General features: G+C 37.6%; 6 protein-coding genes across 8 annotated transcripts in view; 3 read left to right on the top strand and 3 right to left on the bottom strand.

Moving 5' to 3' along the window:
• Window positions 1-585: 585 nt before the first annotated feature.
• On the bottom strand, window positions 586-2,294 carry LOC134202177 (E3 ubiquitin-protein ligase rnf8-like). The gene is made up of 2 exons (XM_062677224.1): window positions 2,030-2,294; window positions 586-1,240 (listed from the first exon to the last, which is right to left on the bottom strand). The coding sequence occupies exons 1-2, from the start codon at window positions 2,112-2,114 to the stop codon at window positions 870-872; spliced, it is 456 nt and encodes a 151-aa protein (XP_062533208.1). The 5' UTR covers window positions 2,115-2,294; the 3' UTR covers window positions 586-869.
• A 588-nt stretch (window positions 2,295-2,882) lies between these two features.
• LOC134202178 (adenosine 5'-monophosphoramidase HINT1-like) lies at window positions 2,883-3,523 on the top strand. The gene is made up of 2 exons (XM_062677226.1): window positions 2,883-3,127; window positions 3,185-3,523. Exons 1-2 carry the CDS (start codon window positions 3,014-3,016, stop codon window positions 3,452-3,454), a joined length of 384 nt encoding a protein of 127 aa, XP_062533210.1. The 5' UTR covers window positions 2,883-3,013; the 3' UTR covers window positions 3,455-3,523.
• Window positions 3,524-4,184: 661 nt separating this feature from the next.
• On the bottom strand, window positions 4,185-5,957 carry LOC134202176 (rab-like protein 3). 2 transcript variants are annotated; one of them, XM_062677222.1, is made up of 3 exons: window positions 5,821-5,957; window positions 4,710-5,071; window positions 4,185-4,654 (listed from the first exon to the last, which is right to left on the bottom strand). In XM_062677222.1, exons 1-3 carry the CDS (start codon window positions 5,864-5,866, stop codon window positions 4,298-4,300), a joined length of 765 nt encoding a protein of 254 aa, XP_062533206.1. In that variant the 5' UTR covers window positions 5,867-5,957; the 3' UTR covers window positions 4,185-4,297. The 2 variants fall into 2 exon arrangements, with proteins under 2 accessions (XP_062533206.1, XP_062533207.1); XM_062677223.1 differs by having other exon boundaries at window positions 4,185-4,639.
• Window positions 5,958-6,084: 127 nt separating this feature from the next.
• On the top strand, window positions 6,085-8,050 carry LOC134202174 (general transcription factor IIE subunit 1-like). Its single transcript, XM_062677221.1, has 3 exons — window positions 6,085-6,227; window positions 6,600-7,305; window positions 7,370-8,050. The coding sequence occupies exons 2-3, from the start codon at window positions 6,659-6,661 to the stop codon at window positions 7,992-7,994; spliced, it is 1,272 nt and encodes a 423-aa protein (XP_062533205.1). The 5' UTR covers window positions 6,085-6,227; window positions 6,600-6,658; the 3' UTR covers window positions 7,995-8,050.
• A 2,544-nt stretch (window positions 8,051-10,594) lies between these two features.
• On the top strand, window positions 10,595-12,872 carry LOC134202180 (biogenesis of lysosome-related organelles complex 1 subunit 6-like). Of its 2 annotated transcripts, none has more exons than XM_062677228.1 (5): window positions 10,595-10,751; window positions 10,970-11,086; window positions 11,143-11,227; window positions 11,289-11,375; window positions 11,446-12,872. In XM_062677228.1, exons 1-5 carry the CDS (start codon window positions 10,738-10,740, stop codon window positions 11,563-11,565), a joined length of 423 nt encoding a protein of 140 aa, XP_062533212.1. In that variant the 5' UTR covers window positions 10,595-10,737; the 3' UTR covers window positions 11,566-12,872. The 2 variants fall into 2 exon arrangements, with proteins under 2 accessions (XP_062533212.1, XP_062533213.1); XM_062677229.1 differs by having other exon boundaries at window positions 10,645-10,751; window positions 10,975-11,086.
• The window catches only part of LOC134202179 (major facilitator superfamily domain-containing protein 6-like), a 45,294-nt gene continuing 41,299 nt past the window's right edge, over window positions 12,760-16,754 (bottom strand). The window contains 1 exon segment of the mRNA XM_062677227.1: window positions 12,760-12,990. Within this exon segment, the coding sequence (XP_062533211.1) occupies window positions 12,908-12,990 (83 nt within the window). The 3' untranslated portion in view covers window positions 12,760-12,907.

Raw genomic sequence — 16,754 nt, 5'->3', positions numbered from 1 at the left:
TGTAATAGACGGTGTATGGTAGTAGTTTTATTCAGTTCGACGAGCATCCGTTGCGTAAAATTCTCCAGAACTGGGCGGGGCTAATGTAAAGCAAACTTCGTCCAGCTGCTAACTTCAAAATAAATCAAGATCCTCATTTTGGCTTATTTTTCGTGCTTTCAATTTATTCAGCATTTTTGACGGGAGCAAACTTTTTTACGTTCGTATTCTTGCACAGCTTGCTCTGATCTCTAGCATTCAAATGACCGCAAATAGACATAAATTGATGGAAATAGTTAAACCTAGCCCCCTAAAGTGCTATTTTAACCACTCTTATGTGTTTTTGTCATTATTGTAATGCGCAAGAATAGGACCACCAACACTAGGTGGATTAATCTGGGTTTTTCTATATGCATTTTGACACTTGTTGGCACTGTTACGTACCACACTGGAATCACTCTGTGTCCTCAGTACACTAAGGCATAAATGGTAACGGGATCAGTAGGTACAAATACCACAAAAGAAACATATTTTCAAATATGACATATTCGACTTGTGATAAAGATTTTTTCTTAATCATTGAAGAAGCTAAAACCAGGACACACATAAATTTATTGGCATTTATTTTTAATGATTAAATATAATAAAACTGCGTGAGTAGTATAGATGGAAAGGGAGAAAGGTAGCACTTTCTTTTTCTTTCTTGGTAAGTACATAACACATATCAAATATTGCAGAATTGCAGCTTTGATTAATGTTCACAGCATTATTATAGATATTGCAGTGTTCATTAATAGACAAATAACAAAAATAAATATGAATCAGATATTCACGCTAAAGCGAAATCCGCAATTTTCTCTACATAGCTGCATTTATCAGATGAAAGACAGTCATTTAGTTTTGTTAGACTTTCTCGGGTTAGATACGGACTTTTTCTTACTGATTGTCGACGACTTTCGTTGCGACTTGACACTTTCCAAGCATTTGTTTCCCACGTTCTTTCCGATCTGACTATTAACCTGGATAAGACTCTCAGTCTGCTTCTTGTTGATCAATTGTTGAGTGAACCTTTTATCGCTGAGGAAAAGTGATGCAATAAGCACCTGGTTACACAAGGGACAGTTCTTGTACTTAACCATCGTTTCACGAATGCACTTTTCGCAGAAGGTGTGACCACAATTCACGATCACGGGTTTGTCGAAAAGCTCTGTCATACAGATGGGACATTCCGGCTCGGTTAGTACCGTAAACGTTGTAGAACCTAAGAAATGTACGTCATATAGTTATACAAGGTTATACAGAATTGATGGGACACAAAACGCAATTGCCATTAGAATGAAAATGATGTCTAGCTGAAACATTCTTGTATATAAAGTGAAAAAAAAAACTTTGTTTAATATACTCTATTGGTAAATATTGCGTTGAAAAAAACAATTGAACCTTATTCAGCGTAGATTGCTAAAAATGCATAGAATTCATTTTGGAGTCGACCACAAGAAAAAAAACACTGATTAATCTACCTAGCGGTTTTGGTGCCTTTGCCGTGCGACATAGATATCAGACAGACTGAAAGTTTAGTCATTCTTGTCAATCTCTAGTAAGCTTTGCGGGAGTCTCTTGTTAGCTTTGCAAGAAAGGCATATGATTGCTAATCCGGAGATGATGAGTTCTGGGGTTTTCAGGTCTGAAACATTCTTGTCAAGATACGAAGTGGCGGGCATAGAAAAGCTTCCAGTAATGGAGTAATTGAACATGTACTTACACTAAAAATACGCGGATTGCTACAATAGATCTATAACTGGTCGCAATGGCACACCCGGACAGGAAAAAAAAAGTTGAAAAGGCGGTCAAATTGCAGTTGGAATGTAGATCCATAAGATAACAGGAATTAGCGACACGGACGAATTAGCGTATCCCTTCTCGAGTGTTATACAACAATGTTTCAGATATGTTCTATAAATTTCATTTGCTTTAGATTGCCTTTTAATGTAAATTGTAATGTTTCGCAATATTCGACTTCTACTGTATGGGTTTACAATTATTTACCTACCTCTGTTCCGGAGATTGTATCGGCAACAACTAACGAAGATTGGGGACTCAGAACAACACAAAACATCAGTCTCCATTACTGACATATTAGTCTCAACGGTAAGAAGTATATCAACAGGAGTACAATCTACGCACTTCCGATTAAATTAATTATTAGGTAACTTTCTTTTTAGTCACTTTTCAGTAAAACTTTAGAACACTGGAAATTTTATAAAGAAAAGCCTTCATACGGTGATACACTGACGACAGGCGAAGGCGATGTGCAACTCAACTCAATGACTGAACCAATGAGCAAGATCTTGATCTAACCTCACTTATTTGACAGTTCACAGAGCTTGTTTACAAGGTGTTAGAAGAAAAATCGATGAGGATAAAATTAAAATTCATATCTTTAGTTTAAAATTGCCGAACATCCGAATATAAAATCCGAATATTTCAATGATATTCTTTGCATTCAGCATGAAATCAATCGCAAAGGACATCTACATGCGAATAAAATGACGAAACATTTTTATCGGAAGCTCCGGTGAAAAAGCTCTGTAAACTGTCAACCTACGGCATCATGCACTGGTCTATAGCGTGTGGTTGAAATTTGTAACTCAAACAGCCGGCCCTGTGTCGTGTGGGTTTTGTGTGTGACATAACCGTTTTATCCATAATGAGTATATAGAAGGTGAGGAGAAAGACCAAATGCAAGTGAATAGTGTATGATGGAAAATGTAAACAGCAAATGGTGACGTACATATTTGCACGGCTTCTTATGGGAGCTCGTTCGAATGTAGTGGTGAAAACTTTTTCGCCATACACGAAAGGCACACACACAAAATATGGATTTCCATACCTTAGTATCTAATCATTGCTTTATTTCGTTTCGGTCTGCGTCATTGTGAACGAGATTGTGAACTCGGGAGTCGGGAACTGCCGGTTGACTTTGCAGTTTTATGTGTTTATCAAATTTATCGGCATATAAAAAGTTTTAGTCATCATGACTGATGAAGTAGCTAAAGCCCAAGAAGCGGATGCGACCGCTGAGGATACCATTTTTGGAAAAATCCTTCGCAAGGAAATTCCTTGCAAATTCATCTACGAAGATGACAAAGTAAGTCAAAGCTAATTATCTCCAATTATGAAAACTGAAAAATCCCTTTCTCTACAGTGCGTCGCATTTCACGATATCTGCCCTCAGGCTCCGGTGCACTTTCTGGTAATTCCGAAGAAAACGATTTCCCAATTGTCGAAAGCCAGCGACGAAGATGAAGCTTTGCTGGGCCATTTGATGCTGGTGGGAAGAAAGGTTGCCGTTGAGCAAGGCCTGGGGGAGGGTTTCCGTGTCGTCATTAATGATGGAAAGAACGGTGCCCAATCCGTTTATCACCTGCATTTGCACTTTCTAGGCGGTCGACAGATGAAATGGCCACCGGGTTAATGTTCTATTTCAATCATTGCATTGTTGATTATTATTCAATAAACTGATGCTTCTTAACAAAAAAAAAAACTACGAAAGTCGATTTTCTACAAAGACAGTGCCAGGTTTACAGAAGCTTAATTCGTCAAACAGTGCCGATTGGAATCGTCAATTCTCAAGTCATTCGAGACGCAGAATAAGCATATTATATCTTACACCTCCAGATCTCCAGTTGCCATACAAGTACAATATATTCATGCAATTGCAACTGGCCTTCATAGAAAAGTTTTCAATTAACCTTCCGGGACTCGCACCGATGTAAAAAGTACAACACCTTTAAAAAAACTCGCTTGTCGTTCACAACATAGGTGGGACTTCGTGAGCGATCTAGGCCCATTCTTGTCCGGAAAGGTTTTAATATCTGTGGAAATGGTAATAGAACCCTACGTTGAAAAGCAGGAAAGGTTCGAGTTGAAATGCAAAGCCATTGAAAAAGAAGAATCTCATACCTTACGGTAGTTATCGAAAAATGCAATGGTCTGGGTTATGGTGTTTGAATGAATTGAGCAAGTCACGTGTCATGAGCACGAATTGAGCTTATGAGCACTATACCATTTATCACAAGACGTTTAGATGTTGTTCAATTTACTAACTGCGCATATTCAATCAAATAATACGTAGGTATACGTATGAAAAGATATGAATTAAATTCAAATTACAAAGTATCGCAGGACTCCCAAAAAGACGTTGATTCGGTTTTACACAGATATGACCATATCACATAATTTATTATACAAATCATAATTATTGAATAAAATAGTGATTCCCTATATAATACAGTTTTGATCACCTCAGGATTACGAGCTATTCCATTGTGTCTGAAGATGGTTGACTGTAAATACTGGTTTGCTGCGTTCCACTGAAAGTGTTGTACTGGCCAGGGAGGGATGGATTGTACGACCCGGCATATTTACGGCCAGTATCTCTGCTATAATATTTACGCTCAATCACCTTGTCGAAAAATCGTGATAACTTGACTGAATCTGTCGTTCCTGCTGCTAGACTCCTAGCTTCATGGGAGTTCAGACAAATTTCATCCGCGCCGCATTGTTCTGCTATGCTTCCAGCCGAAGTTTTGTTGAGGATCTTGTTTTTATGATGTTCGTCCAACATGTCCAATTTAGTTCCGATCACCAAAATGGGTATCTGAGAATATTTTAACTGGAATTATTTTGTTTATTGCTTTGATAAACTCCAGTGCAGTTATCAGACTAACCTGGGTTGAGCCAAGAAATTGTTCTGGGTCAAAATCGAGAACATCACCACCTTTGATGATGTCTTTTCCATCTTTGTTTAAAATTTCTAATAGCCATCGTTGCAAATTCTCGTGGCTTTTTTTATTCGTCAAATCATGTACCAAGACAATACCATGCGTTGGGTTGTAGAATACACCTCGGGTGTTTTTATGGCTAATCGACCCTCCTACGTCCCATAGCTCTATGAAGAACGTGTTCTGTGATGGAGTACCTTCCTTATACTCGTGCAGCTTAACTTCGACTGCACAGCCAACAGTCCATCCTGGCGAGGTAAGTGGTTCATTGTTTGATATCAAATGGGTCAAAGAGGTCTTTCCGACGCCTAAAAACAAACAATAAATAATTTTTGTTTTCCAATGTATTATCCATATATAGACTTAATGTACAGTGTAAACTGAAAAGTTATCGTACCCAATATTAATAATTTAATATAAATAAAAATTGCAATTACAATAAATCAATCAGCCTCCGGCTTAAAAACAGGCGTATCCCGATAGCATCGATATATTATGTTCTGTTGTTGCATTAGATGTACGTGATTACGTTTATTGGTCTATAATGTTTCAAAAATAAATTTTAAAAAAAGTTACAAGGGGACAGGAGTTGCGAATAAACCCCACTCACCCCACTGCAGTGGAATTCAACGCTTCTTTGAAGGAAACGAAATCATAACAAAACTGGCAGCACAGAACTCCCAGAGTTGTTATTGAAGCTTTACATTTCAAAAGAGCGCACTTTTTATAGAAATAGCAACATTTTGCGTTGCTCTGGAACGTGGTACAGAATTTAAGGAGTCAATATCGACGAAAAAACAAGCTTGTCCCATTCTCCGTATTTAAAAAAAGGGAAAATAGCAAATAAATGAAATCATGCTTTGCAGTGACACGAACAGCTTTTGTTTACTAAAGCAATTAGGCTCTTCTGTAATGTTAGTGGCGATTTTCAACATGGCGATGCGCTGTAGTGTTTGACAATTCGATCGTTGCCGGAAAAAAGTTAAAATTTTCAATAGAATTAGTGTTCGTTTCGCTCCAGAAAGTTAACTCCAAGACGGATAATGTGGTGCTTTACCGGAATCGCCTACAACTAGAACGCGAACTTTGTCGATAGCCGCCATAAACGCGAATCAATTCCGGCCAGTGAATCCAACCTAGCTCCAGAGGAAGAAAAACAACACTGCTTCTTACGAACATCGTCGTGCCGTCCGGGGGAAATCAGTGAGAGCAAAATCGGTTGAATAAAAAAAACTCGGCTGTGTGGTGTGAGTGGGTGCGCACGCGAGAAACGGCAGCAACGACACAAACGTCAGCAGTGCATGTTCGTTGTTTACCGTTCCTTCGTGGATGTTTTGGTTTCACGACTTGTTGATAAGCGCTCCTCTCGCAAACTCACGAACGACACTCATCAAGAGAGGGATCCGAGAGATAATGAACACGTCACCCGTGAACGCAATCCATTGAACATTCATCTTCCAAGGGGTAAGTAAATAGTATACAGTGGCAAAGACGGTTTTTTAATGTTCTAAAATTAATGCCATTTTTGTAAGTTAGATGTAAGTTGTTTTGTATAGATTAGGCATGTGACTTGAGCAAGCCGCTTGGCTTGAACGTAAATAAAACGCCTGCATACTTTTCTTCAACTCACTTGAATGGAAAGAAAATGTATTTTCAACTTTTTTGGCAAATCAATTAATAAATTAAAGCGGATTTTTTTTTTAAATTCTAGAATTATAAATATTTAATATAAATAATATAAAGGGTGCGTACTTATCTGTGTTAACGTTCTCTCTCCACAAATAATATTTTTAATTCATTAAATCATCTAATAATTATTTTTATTACCATTTTTAGTGCAACAGAAGAAAACTGAAATCTTGATAAAGCAGTAACAAGTTTGCATTTATAAAACCATGGGTGATCAACGCTACGTTACTGAGATTCCCAGTAGTTTGAAACAACTCGCTAGGTTTGTCGTACGTGGATTCTATACCATTGAAGATGCACTGGTAGTCGATATGCTTGTACGCAATCCGTGCATGAAGGAGGACGACATTTGCGAGCTGCTGAAATTCGAACGTAAAATGTTACGCTCTCGAATAGCGGTACTGAAAAACGACAAATTTCTGCAGGTGCGGTTGAAAATGGAAACTGGCCCGGATGGCAAAGCGCAGAAGGTTAATTACTATTTCATCAACTATAAAACCTTCGTGAATGTTGTGAAATATAAACTGGACCACATGCGGAAACGCATGGAGACTGAGGAACGTGATGCAACCAGCCGCGCCAGCTTCAAGTGTCCTTCGTGCAAAAAAACTTTCACAGATCTGGAAGCAGATCAGTTGTTTGATTTCACAACCGGCGAATTCAGATGTACATTTTGCGGGAGTACAGTAGAAGAGGATAGCTCCGCGCTACCAAAGAAAGATTCTCGCTTACTATTAGCGAAATTCAACGAGCAATTGCAACCGCTGTACGATCTGCTGCGACAAGTTGAAGATATCAAACTTGCTCCAGAGATTCTAGAACCGGAACCAGTGGACATCGATACAATAAGAGGGTATGCCAATTTTTTTATTTGTTCCAGTGATAATATAATTAATGTTTTATTTATATATTTTTAGTATTATCAAGCCTACTAACAGATTCCCAACAGAGCAGTGGTCGGGTGAGGCAACGCGTTCGAGTGGTTTCGCCGTTGAAGAAACTCGGGTGGATGTCACGATTGGAGATTCGGATGCCATGGAATCGACTACACAGCGAAAGGATCGTCCAGTATGGATGACAGAATCGACAGTCGTTACCAATGATGCAGAAGATAACTCCGTAGAGTCGATACTGGAGAAAGCTGCGTTCACTTCGACGCAACCATCGTCGGCGAGTACTAATACTAATGTTATCTCATCTTCGCGCAATCGCAAAGATAATGATGACATTATGTCAGTACTGTTGCAACACGAGAAGCAAAGTTCACGAAATGCTACGAACGATGCTATACGTGGATTGGGTGTCAATAACGAAAATTCCAGTGATAGTAGCGACGAGGAGAAGGATATCGATAACACAGAAGTGCCCACTGTGGAGATCATGGATTCTGATTCAGACGACGATACACCCACGGTGACGGTAGCAGGAAGACCGTATCCTCTAGATGAAATCAACGATACGCTTATTGCCGAAATGACGCCACAGGAGAAGGAAACATATATCCAGGTGTATCAAGATCATTTTAGTCATATGTACGATTAGATATTTTTCAAACGAGCATAAATTAAATGAATTGTTAGACTTATAACGTTTCAAAAGTCTTATTTCATTCGTTATTTCATATTGTGAACTCCAACTCTAAAATGCATATATGCATGTAATAAAATGCATGTAATGATGGAGACATTTTCTTAGACTAACGATACGTTGCGCGGCTACAAAGCAAGGCCACGCTTAAGGTGGCTGGTTTTTTGACTTAAGCAGAACCCACACGACGGAAAAAGTTTGACAAACTCTTGATTATTGAAGAAAAAGATTGATGGTGTGAGTGCGAACCCAAAATATTGAAGTAAATATTGAGGGAAATCGGAAAAGTTTGATATTGCTTTCAATATTTCCCCTCATCTCCCCCCGCAGTTTGCCCACAGGAGTCGATGACGGTTGAGTGTGTGCGTGTTTTGTGCGTTATACCGCTATTTGATTCGTATTAGTTCAAGAAAAAATTGAGTTTTTCTTCAGCTACGGCCATGCCGGCAATCAGTGAAAATATTGAAGAAAAGTTTGACGAAAAAAGAATTTTCAATATATGCCTCGTGTGGGGTCTGCTTTACTTGATGTTAACATGAAAAAGAAGTCAGAATTAAAAACGAAAAGTAAAATAAGGGCTGCGTTGTGAACATATTGGTCCAAAACCGGACGAATGTTAGTCCAAATTTAAATTACAGCACGCTTTCGATTTATCATTTAGAATTTAAAAATGGTTCGAGCGGCCAGAGGTCAAGAACATCGTCTTTGCAGTCCATCCAAAATGCCCTGCCCATCGTATCCTTCCAGCTTTTGCCAACTTCTTGATTCTCGGTATGTCGTATAGAGTTGTGCCAAAGTCTATTGTACTTCCAGTTGAAAACCGAAGTGAGCTCTCGCAACAATAGAGTTTTCTCTCGTTTCCTTTTGTCGCAACTGTGCAACTGTGGAATCGTGGTGAAAATTGTGTGAGGGCATTCAGCTTCGAGTTATCTTATCTCATCTCAGGGTTGAACAAAAGTTAAAGTTGGCGACAGAATAACAAGAGCATCATTCAGAATAAGTGTAAGAACATCCTCTTTGCGTAACTCTTATATAAAAGACATATAATAGACTCACAATCTCATTTTGACAACACGATGGCGCTGGTATGCTCTTGCATGCATAACGACACTAGCGCACAGTGGCATTTTTTGATGATGCTAGCGCTGATTATGCACGGGATAACGGCGACATTCCAAAGTTATTTCAAAATGAACAGTAAAAAGTTATCACAACATGGCTGTTCTCATGTGCTCTAGTCTTGATTTTTAGTTGGTGAAAAAAAAAGATGGTCACACTGGAACTGCCCGTCGCGTGAATCGAGCATAAATTAAATATGAGAAGGCATTCAGCTCCGAGTTTGTCTTAAATATCTAATCTCAGATGTGAATGTTTAACATGTGAATGCAAACAGGAGATTCGGGAAGGCAAAACTGCTCAGTACCACACGCTTAAAGTAAATTACACATCGCATGAATAATTTTCACACATGACGACGATGACACGAGAGAATAGCAATCTGTGTGAAAATTATGTGTAAGACATGCACAGTCGCTGTGTAATGTCTTTTATTATTTTAATATGTGTAAGAAACTTTGCTTCGAACTGTCAAGTCCATTTTGACCGCCATGATGGCGGTTGCGTCAACATGCACCGCAACGTAAATTACTTTTTCTGTGGATTTTCGTTATGTTTCGATACGATACAACTAAAATGTGCGACTATAAACATCGCACTTTAGTTTGGTCATATCGAAACAAATGGGGACTCCTCTGAAATAGTATAAAAATGTTGCGATAATTTTCAATTTACATGAAAAAATATAATTGAGGTTAGGTCCGTTTTCCGACCGCTCTCTCACTGTGTGAAATGAACTCATCGGAAATCGTTCACCGTCAATTACACTAAAATGAGTAACATGGCAGTTACTCATAATATGTGTTGTTCCAGGTAGGGATCCTATAATGAGAGATATGCAAATACTTTTCCAGACGATTTAGCAACGCTGTTACTTTTGTTAGCAAACGCTTCCAGCACTTGCCGCAGCGCAAAATGTCGAAGCTTGTATATGACTTTGCATTTGAAAACAATTTGGAATATGTTTGTCTGTCCACTAACAGTGTTTAAAAAAGCATTATCACTAAAATAAAAGTGCAATACAAATAGGCGAAACACGATGCATAAACTAGAATACATCTGCTCGCAAAAGTAAAACAAATTGTTTAGTCGATGGAAATTTTCTCCAAATTTATCTCAATACCTTTCAACCTTGTCTCAATCTGCAACAATAACAACGTTCATTTGGCTCACGTTTTGACAGTTCTCAATGCTCGATTGGCTTACAATGGCCGCTTTCGCATATCTCTCATTATAGGATCCCTATAGGTTAGTTCCAGGTTAGGCCCGTTTTGTGTGAACGAAACACAAAATTGTGTGAATGACTTTAAGCGTGCATCACATGACTCAGAATTGAGTAGGTTCAGATTTTCGTGTATTTAACCGTGAACGTGAACCGTGAAGCCTTCCGCATGTTCTCTCGGTTCTCTCCTGAGATCTCAAGTTCTTTTTATCAGAATGAACATAAACAAAACTTCGGAAACTTCCTGCTCGCTCTCAAAGCATCACATCACAGGACAGGAAATAAACATTCGATAGGAAAACGCGTTTTGCAATGTTTCGAGAAAGTTTGGGTTTTAATTTGTAAGACAGAATATCAGTTATGTCGGAAGATATGTGAGTATTATCCGAAAATAACGTTACAAGGTTAATAATACCTAAAAATTATACGCTAAAATTTTTGTTCACATTCGAATCGTACTTTTTAGGCCTTCCATAGTCAGCCAAATCAAAACAATCCAAATTGGATTGATTGCACGATTATCTGTAAACAAAAATAGGGGTGATAAGAATATGATAATTATTTATGTTTTTGTTGATGTGATGTATTTCAGAGCAGAGGGAGTAGACACCGGCGAGTACACGGAGGCAGTGAGAGTTCTCTCATCCGGCCTTCTGGAAATGTACGAACCAACAATCAATCAAATGAAAAGCAATTTGAAGGAACTACTGTAAGTATACATTTTTCTTATGCAAAATGCATTTAATTTAAACATATTGATTTCAGGGATAAACAAGAGGAAATGCAAGTGGCAATCGCAGAACAGAAACTAACATATACTACACAAGAAGTGCAACAAATAAATGAAATGGTAAATCTAAAAATATTTCAATAAAAATATGATTTAACTTAATAATTGTTTGACTTTTCAGGTTAACAAGGCTAAACTATATAAAGATAAAGCTGTTCGGATAAAGAATCAAATGCATCAAATTCACCAAAGGACAAAAAGTTTGCGAGTAAGTACCTTTCAATTTTATTGATAAACGCAGGAACACCTGTGAATAATATTTCATATTTGAAATTAAGACCAAGGCGCTCGATATTCAGGAACTAAAGGTCAACCAATGCGCATCAAAATTGCAGCAGTTGCATTACGAAGAATCACTGGTAGCCAATAGTAAAATGGTTCAAAACAAAAAATCATAGAACAAGATTATTCCCTCGATACATAAGGTCGGGTATATTATTAAAATAAAATGGTCATGTATTTTTGTCAAGGCTTCTGTTCGTTGTTTGAAGTCACAAAAAAAATGTCGGAAAAAAATATACACTTGTTTACAAAATTATACAAAAATGTTCACATAGGCTATTCAGACTACGAGCTCTAAACGTATAGAGTAGTTGGACGTCAAACTTAACACATCCAAATTTCTCTGCGAATAATCCCAAGTAACCAAAAGTTCCTTTAAAAGTAGGTTTTTTGCTTAATCAGCATAAGCAAAAAACGTACTTTAAAAGGAACTTTGGGTTACTTGGGATGTATTTGTTCCATATCAAGTTATAGAGATGAGCCAGCCGTGGGCTGAAAATCTCTGATAAAGATAAAAAAATCGAAACTAAAGCTGAATCTCGTAGTCTGAATGGCCTATTGGGCCAAACACAATGTATACGTTTGCGTGCGTTACGCAAACGTACCCATTCTGCGTGGCTCTTATAACAGGTTGATAAACATCCAATGTGATATTTTGTGAGGATTCCAGAAATAAAAGAAAATACGGCCACAATACTTGTGGTAATAATAGCGATTTCCAGTTAGGTTGAGCTTTGGAATTGCTTACCGGCTATAAATTTGGGTTCATAACCCAAAAACCTGCTAGTTTGATGTTTTACACGATTTAATGTATGTCGATTCCGCACTTCAATCGGTTCAATGAGTAACAATTAAAAAAGTTCTAAAAGTAATGAATAAAGCTTAATAATAATTGAACTTGATCCGCTCAAACTAACTTTGTCGCCAAGCACACAAGATACATAGATAGATTATAAAAATGCATATGTGAAGAGGTTCGGTCACTATTATGTTGCCTCATTAAATTCATTTGATTTGTATCAACTCGGTATGGATGACCTTTAGATTTAACATAAGTTGCATTATTCTCGAAGATGTGTGTCTTTCCCCTAAATTGCCATTGGCGAATCTCAAAGCACGGAAAATCAAATTTGACTTAACAATTAAACCCATTTTTAAAAGTTTTCTACATTTTACTTCTATTTAAAAAATTTCTTATCTGGAATCTGAACCAAATGTGGCTTAGGATGTAAGCATTTGCTCACTTTGTACAAAGCATGTGGCAAACTATTAACTAGGGCCTTTGTGATTCAACGAAAAAAAGATATTACTAGAAAAAGAAAACGCAAATATTATTTTTATCACGTTGTTTGTGGTACCAGTTTACACATACATTTAAAAATATAATAATTCTCATATCAATAAAATTATGAAACAATTACAACTAGTTGCATTCTATACCTAATTGATGACAGCTGCCTATTTTTCCGAAGGAACTATTGGTTGGTCGTCTTCTAACTGGTGCAATGCGTCCTCCGGTGTGGTGTACGCTATTCGAGTATCTGCAATGTAGGCATCGTTAGTACATTCGTATCAAACATGATCATGATTACATGCTATAATTTGATGCAAGCTGTTAGGCCAGATATCGCATTGTTTGTTTTTATCAATCAACAGAAGAAACGTGCTCTCATGCAAAGTAAGAAAATTCTACACAAAAAAAGCCAACGTTGTGTAAATAACATTTGCTTACATTTTGTCAGACGTGAACAGTATTTCAGCGCGTTTCCAGTCACTAATCACTAAGTGACGACAATGTCTTTGGCCACTCGGTTTATCTATCACACATTGTAATATTTGCTTCGCTCGTCTAGACCACTGGGAAACCGATTCTTGATTGTCTTTGATAGCATTTAAGTATTGTTTGCGGATGTAATCTTGATAGCTTGAACGTCGGCTGGCAAAGAATGAGATAGCGATATATGGCCCGAGATATTTTGGGCACTAGAGTAGATGCTTATTTGAATGGTTTGTTTCAGTTGAATAGAACATCTCAGGGAGTACAGAAATCACATAGGAACCACTCAAATGGTACACAGCCTATATTCAAATATACCCAGTTGCTGTTGCTTTTTGGTTGAATAAATCACTGGAGCTGCCATCCCATCTTTTATCAAGACAACACAATTTTACAATAAAGTGTATGAGCAATAATTCAATTTGCCATCAGCAATCTGAATAACTGTTAAAATATCAATAATACCAATCAGCAACGGACATATCAATAGTTTTTCTGTCCTTACTTTATCTATTGGACTATCATATTGGTTTGATAGTCAAATAGATAAAGTAAGGACAGGAATAATTTCGGAAGGAATCTTGAAATCAACTAATGGTAGTAATGTAATGCCGATGCTAAAACTTCCCGTAATCTAGAAATTATTATGCTGTTACAGTTGAAATTTATTGTAACAGTTAAATTCCGATTAGAAGATACATATATGGAAGTATAAAATACAATAGCTTGGATGGAACGGATTTTTTCTTTCTTTATTAAAGTGATTTGTAATAGTGCCGTAACACTCCGCTCATTCGACAGTGATGATTAAGTATTAAGAGTTCATCACTTGGTTAAAACGGAAGAAGCAAGAAATAAAAATTGAGAAATGTGAAATAATAATTTATAAGTGTACATCTTATTACGAATAGTAAGAATAAGTTTTAAGTATAACACCACAAAGAGAGAATAAACAGATGAATCCACCTAGCGGTGATAATGCCTTTCTCTTAATGTATGAGATGCATAAAAAACTATGCCAAATTTGACCAGGAATTTGATCGGTCCAAAATATGGCTTGTTAAGTTAGGGAGCGTCCACAAATTACGTAACGCTTAGAGGGGGAGGGGGGTTGAGCAAAGTGTGACGATCCATATAAAATTTTGAGATGTTTCATACAAAAAGCGTGACATAGGGGGGAGGGGGGTTGAAAATTCCCAATTTTTGCGTTACGTAATTAATGGATCTTCCCTTATAGCATTCTATGGTATTTTTGTGCTTCATTGACCGTATTTGAATCAATTGGAACCGGTAAACGGATTTAGCGAGTACCGGTTTAAGGTTCAATTTTGGGAAATAGGCAAACAACATCACGCGACATATCAAACTTCATGATTTCAAAATCTATGGCACTCTATGGTAGTTTTGTACTTCCTGAACTACATTTTGGATCGATTGTAATCGGTAGATAGGTAGCTTTTTACTTCTTGAACAATATTTGAACCCATTTGAATTGTTGTACTGGTTCGAATGGAGAAAAATGTTACCCAGAAAATGCAAAGAGATCATATAATGCAATAATTTTCGAAAACATGATGTTTGATATGACACATGATTTTCTGCTTCTTTGTCAATAACTGCAAATTATAACTGGAACTTTATATAGGAACTTTATATAACTTACAAATTATAACTTAAACTTTTCTATGCCCACCAATTGCATGAATATGTATCTTTTGTAGCTATTACACTGCATACTACATGCCCGAGATTATTTTCCTCTCGGAAACTTCCTAGGCTGGACCGGGAATCAAACTCGCCACTTCCGGATGGGCAGTGCGACGGTATTGCTCTTTTAAAAAAATGGCAAACAAAATGTTTGTTCAATTTCTATGCGATTCGATTCATGACACTGTGATTGAATGCTTGCCAGAGTTAACACATAGCGACGAACGACATTAAACTCTACAAGCAGCATCAGCACTTCTCAAGTGGGTCACGAACGCCGGGACAACGAACGCCGATAAAAACAATCACAACATTGTCGAGGGCACCGATCGATCTATGCTGAGTGGGCTCAACCGCCGCGGACCGTCATCGCTGAAATTACATTTTGAGTTTTGAACCTTGAATAAAGTCTGTTCTGTTTTACCATCGACCGACTCGGATCATTCTTTAAAAGAACCTCCCGGTAAAAAGTTAACTGGCGCCCGAATAGGGACCTTGCCAAAAGTGGGAATTGTATAAGTTACAAGTGGTGAAAATCGTTAATTGTTAACAAGTGGAAAAATCCTAAGTGGATATCACAAAATCCGAAAGTGGTTCAAGGAGCCAGTTCACCTGTTACAATCCGGTTCAACGAGCCCCATCACGACAACGAAAGCGAGAGCCAGGACACCGAAGCTGAGAAGCTCGATCGCTACTAGGACCCCGAGTAGCAGCACTGCAGCGGCAAAAGGAATCACCCTGAAGTAGCTGCCTGGTTTTCCCCACCGAGCGAGGCCGCCCTAAGTTACAACCCAAAAAGTCCAGGAATTTCATCATGGTACTGGCATTAATGTAAGTAATTTTATCATTATTATCTAAAAGTGTAAGTGACAAACCAATTGAAACCAAGAAAAAAACATTTTTCTCCATCGTCATTACCCATAAGTGAATATCTTTATCCGATCAATTGTGACAAAATTTCGTTCTACCGAGTGGAAACAAATCAGTGCGACGGTCGAAAACAGTGCGACGGTTTTGATTTTTTACCTTTTGCTTTCATATGAGCAAGAAAATCCAAGTAGAAGCATAAAAGTGTTACTGTGACGAGTAGATTTTATTTCACTCTTCCTAATTGCTAGCCTCACTAATTGATTAACCATCAGTGAATACAGCTAATTTGCTTTTCAAAATATAATTGATTAAAGATCATACAGAATTCCTTCAAAAACCTAGGGTGGACATTTACTTCAGAAACATAATGGCCACCAACAACGTAGTAAATAATAACATGACTGCAGACGACTTTATCGCTATTGGTAGAGTCCCTGAATTTGTACGGTCAGTCAACTCATTCAGCGGTAATCCTACTGAATTAGTGGACTGGTTGGCTGATGTAGATTCCATTTTCGCACTTATAATGCCAGGAACGCTATAGCTGATCAAATCAATCTCCTTCAGAGAGTGATACGGCGAAAAATTACAGGCGAAGCAGCCGACATCCTAAACGCAAAATAATATTACGTGTGATTGGGATGAAATTAAAACGACACTTGTTCTCTATTATAGAGACAAACGTGACGTAAAAACTCTAGATTTTGAAATGACTACAATTAAAAACTTCCCAACGAAAACATCAGTACTTATTATAGTAGAGTAAATGATGTTTTGACCCACTATAATTGCTCAAATTCATACTGATGATAAATTGAAACTTAATGCAGCAGTACACATAACATACTTTCGGGACAAAGCTCTCGACGCTTTTATTAGAGGATTGGAAAATCCTTTGAATATTTTATTAAAAGTACAAATCCGACATCGCTCGGACAAGCATACCAATTT

Source organism: Armigeres subalbatus, unplaced genomic scaffold (assembly GCF_024139115.2).
Source record: "Armigeres subalbatus isolate Guangzhou_Male unplaced genomic scaffold, GZ_Asu_2 Contig1074, whole genome shotgun sequence".
Classification (NCBI taxonomy): Eukaryota; Metazoa; Arthropoda; class Insecta; order Diptera; family Culicidae; genus Armigeres; species Armigeres subalbatus.
Note: the sequence above shows the minus strand (reverse complement) of the source record. Positions and strands in the feature narration are given on the sequence as shown.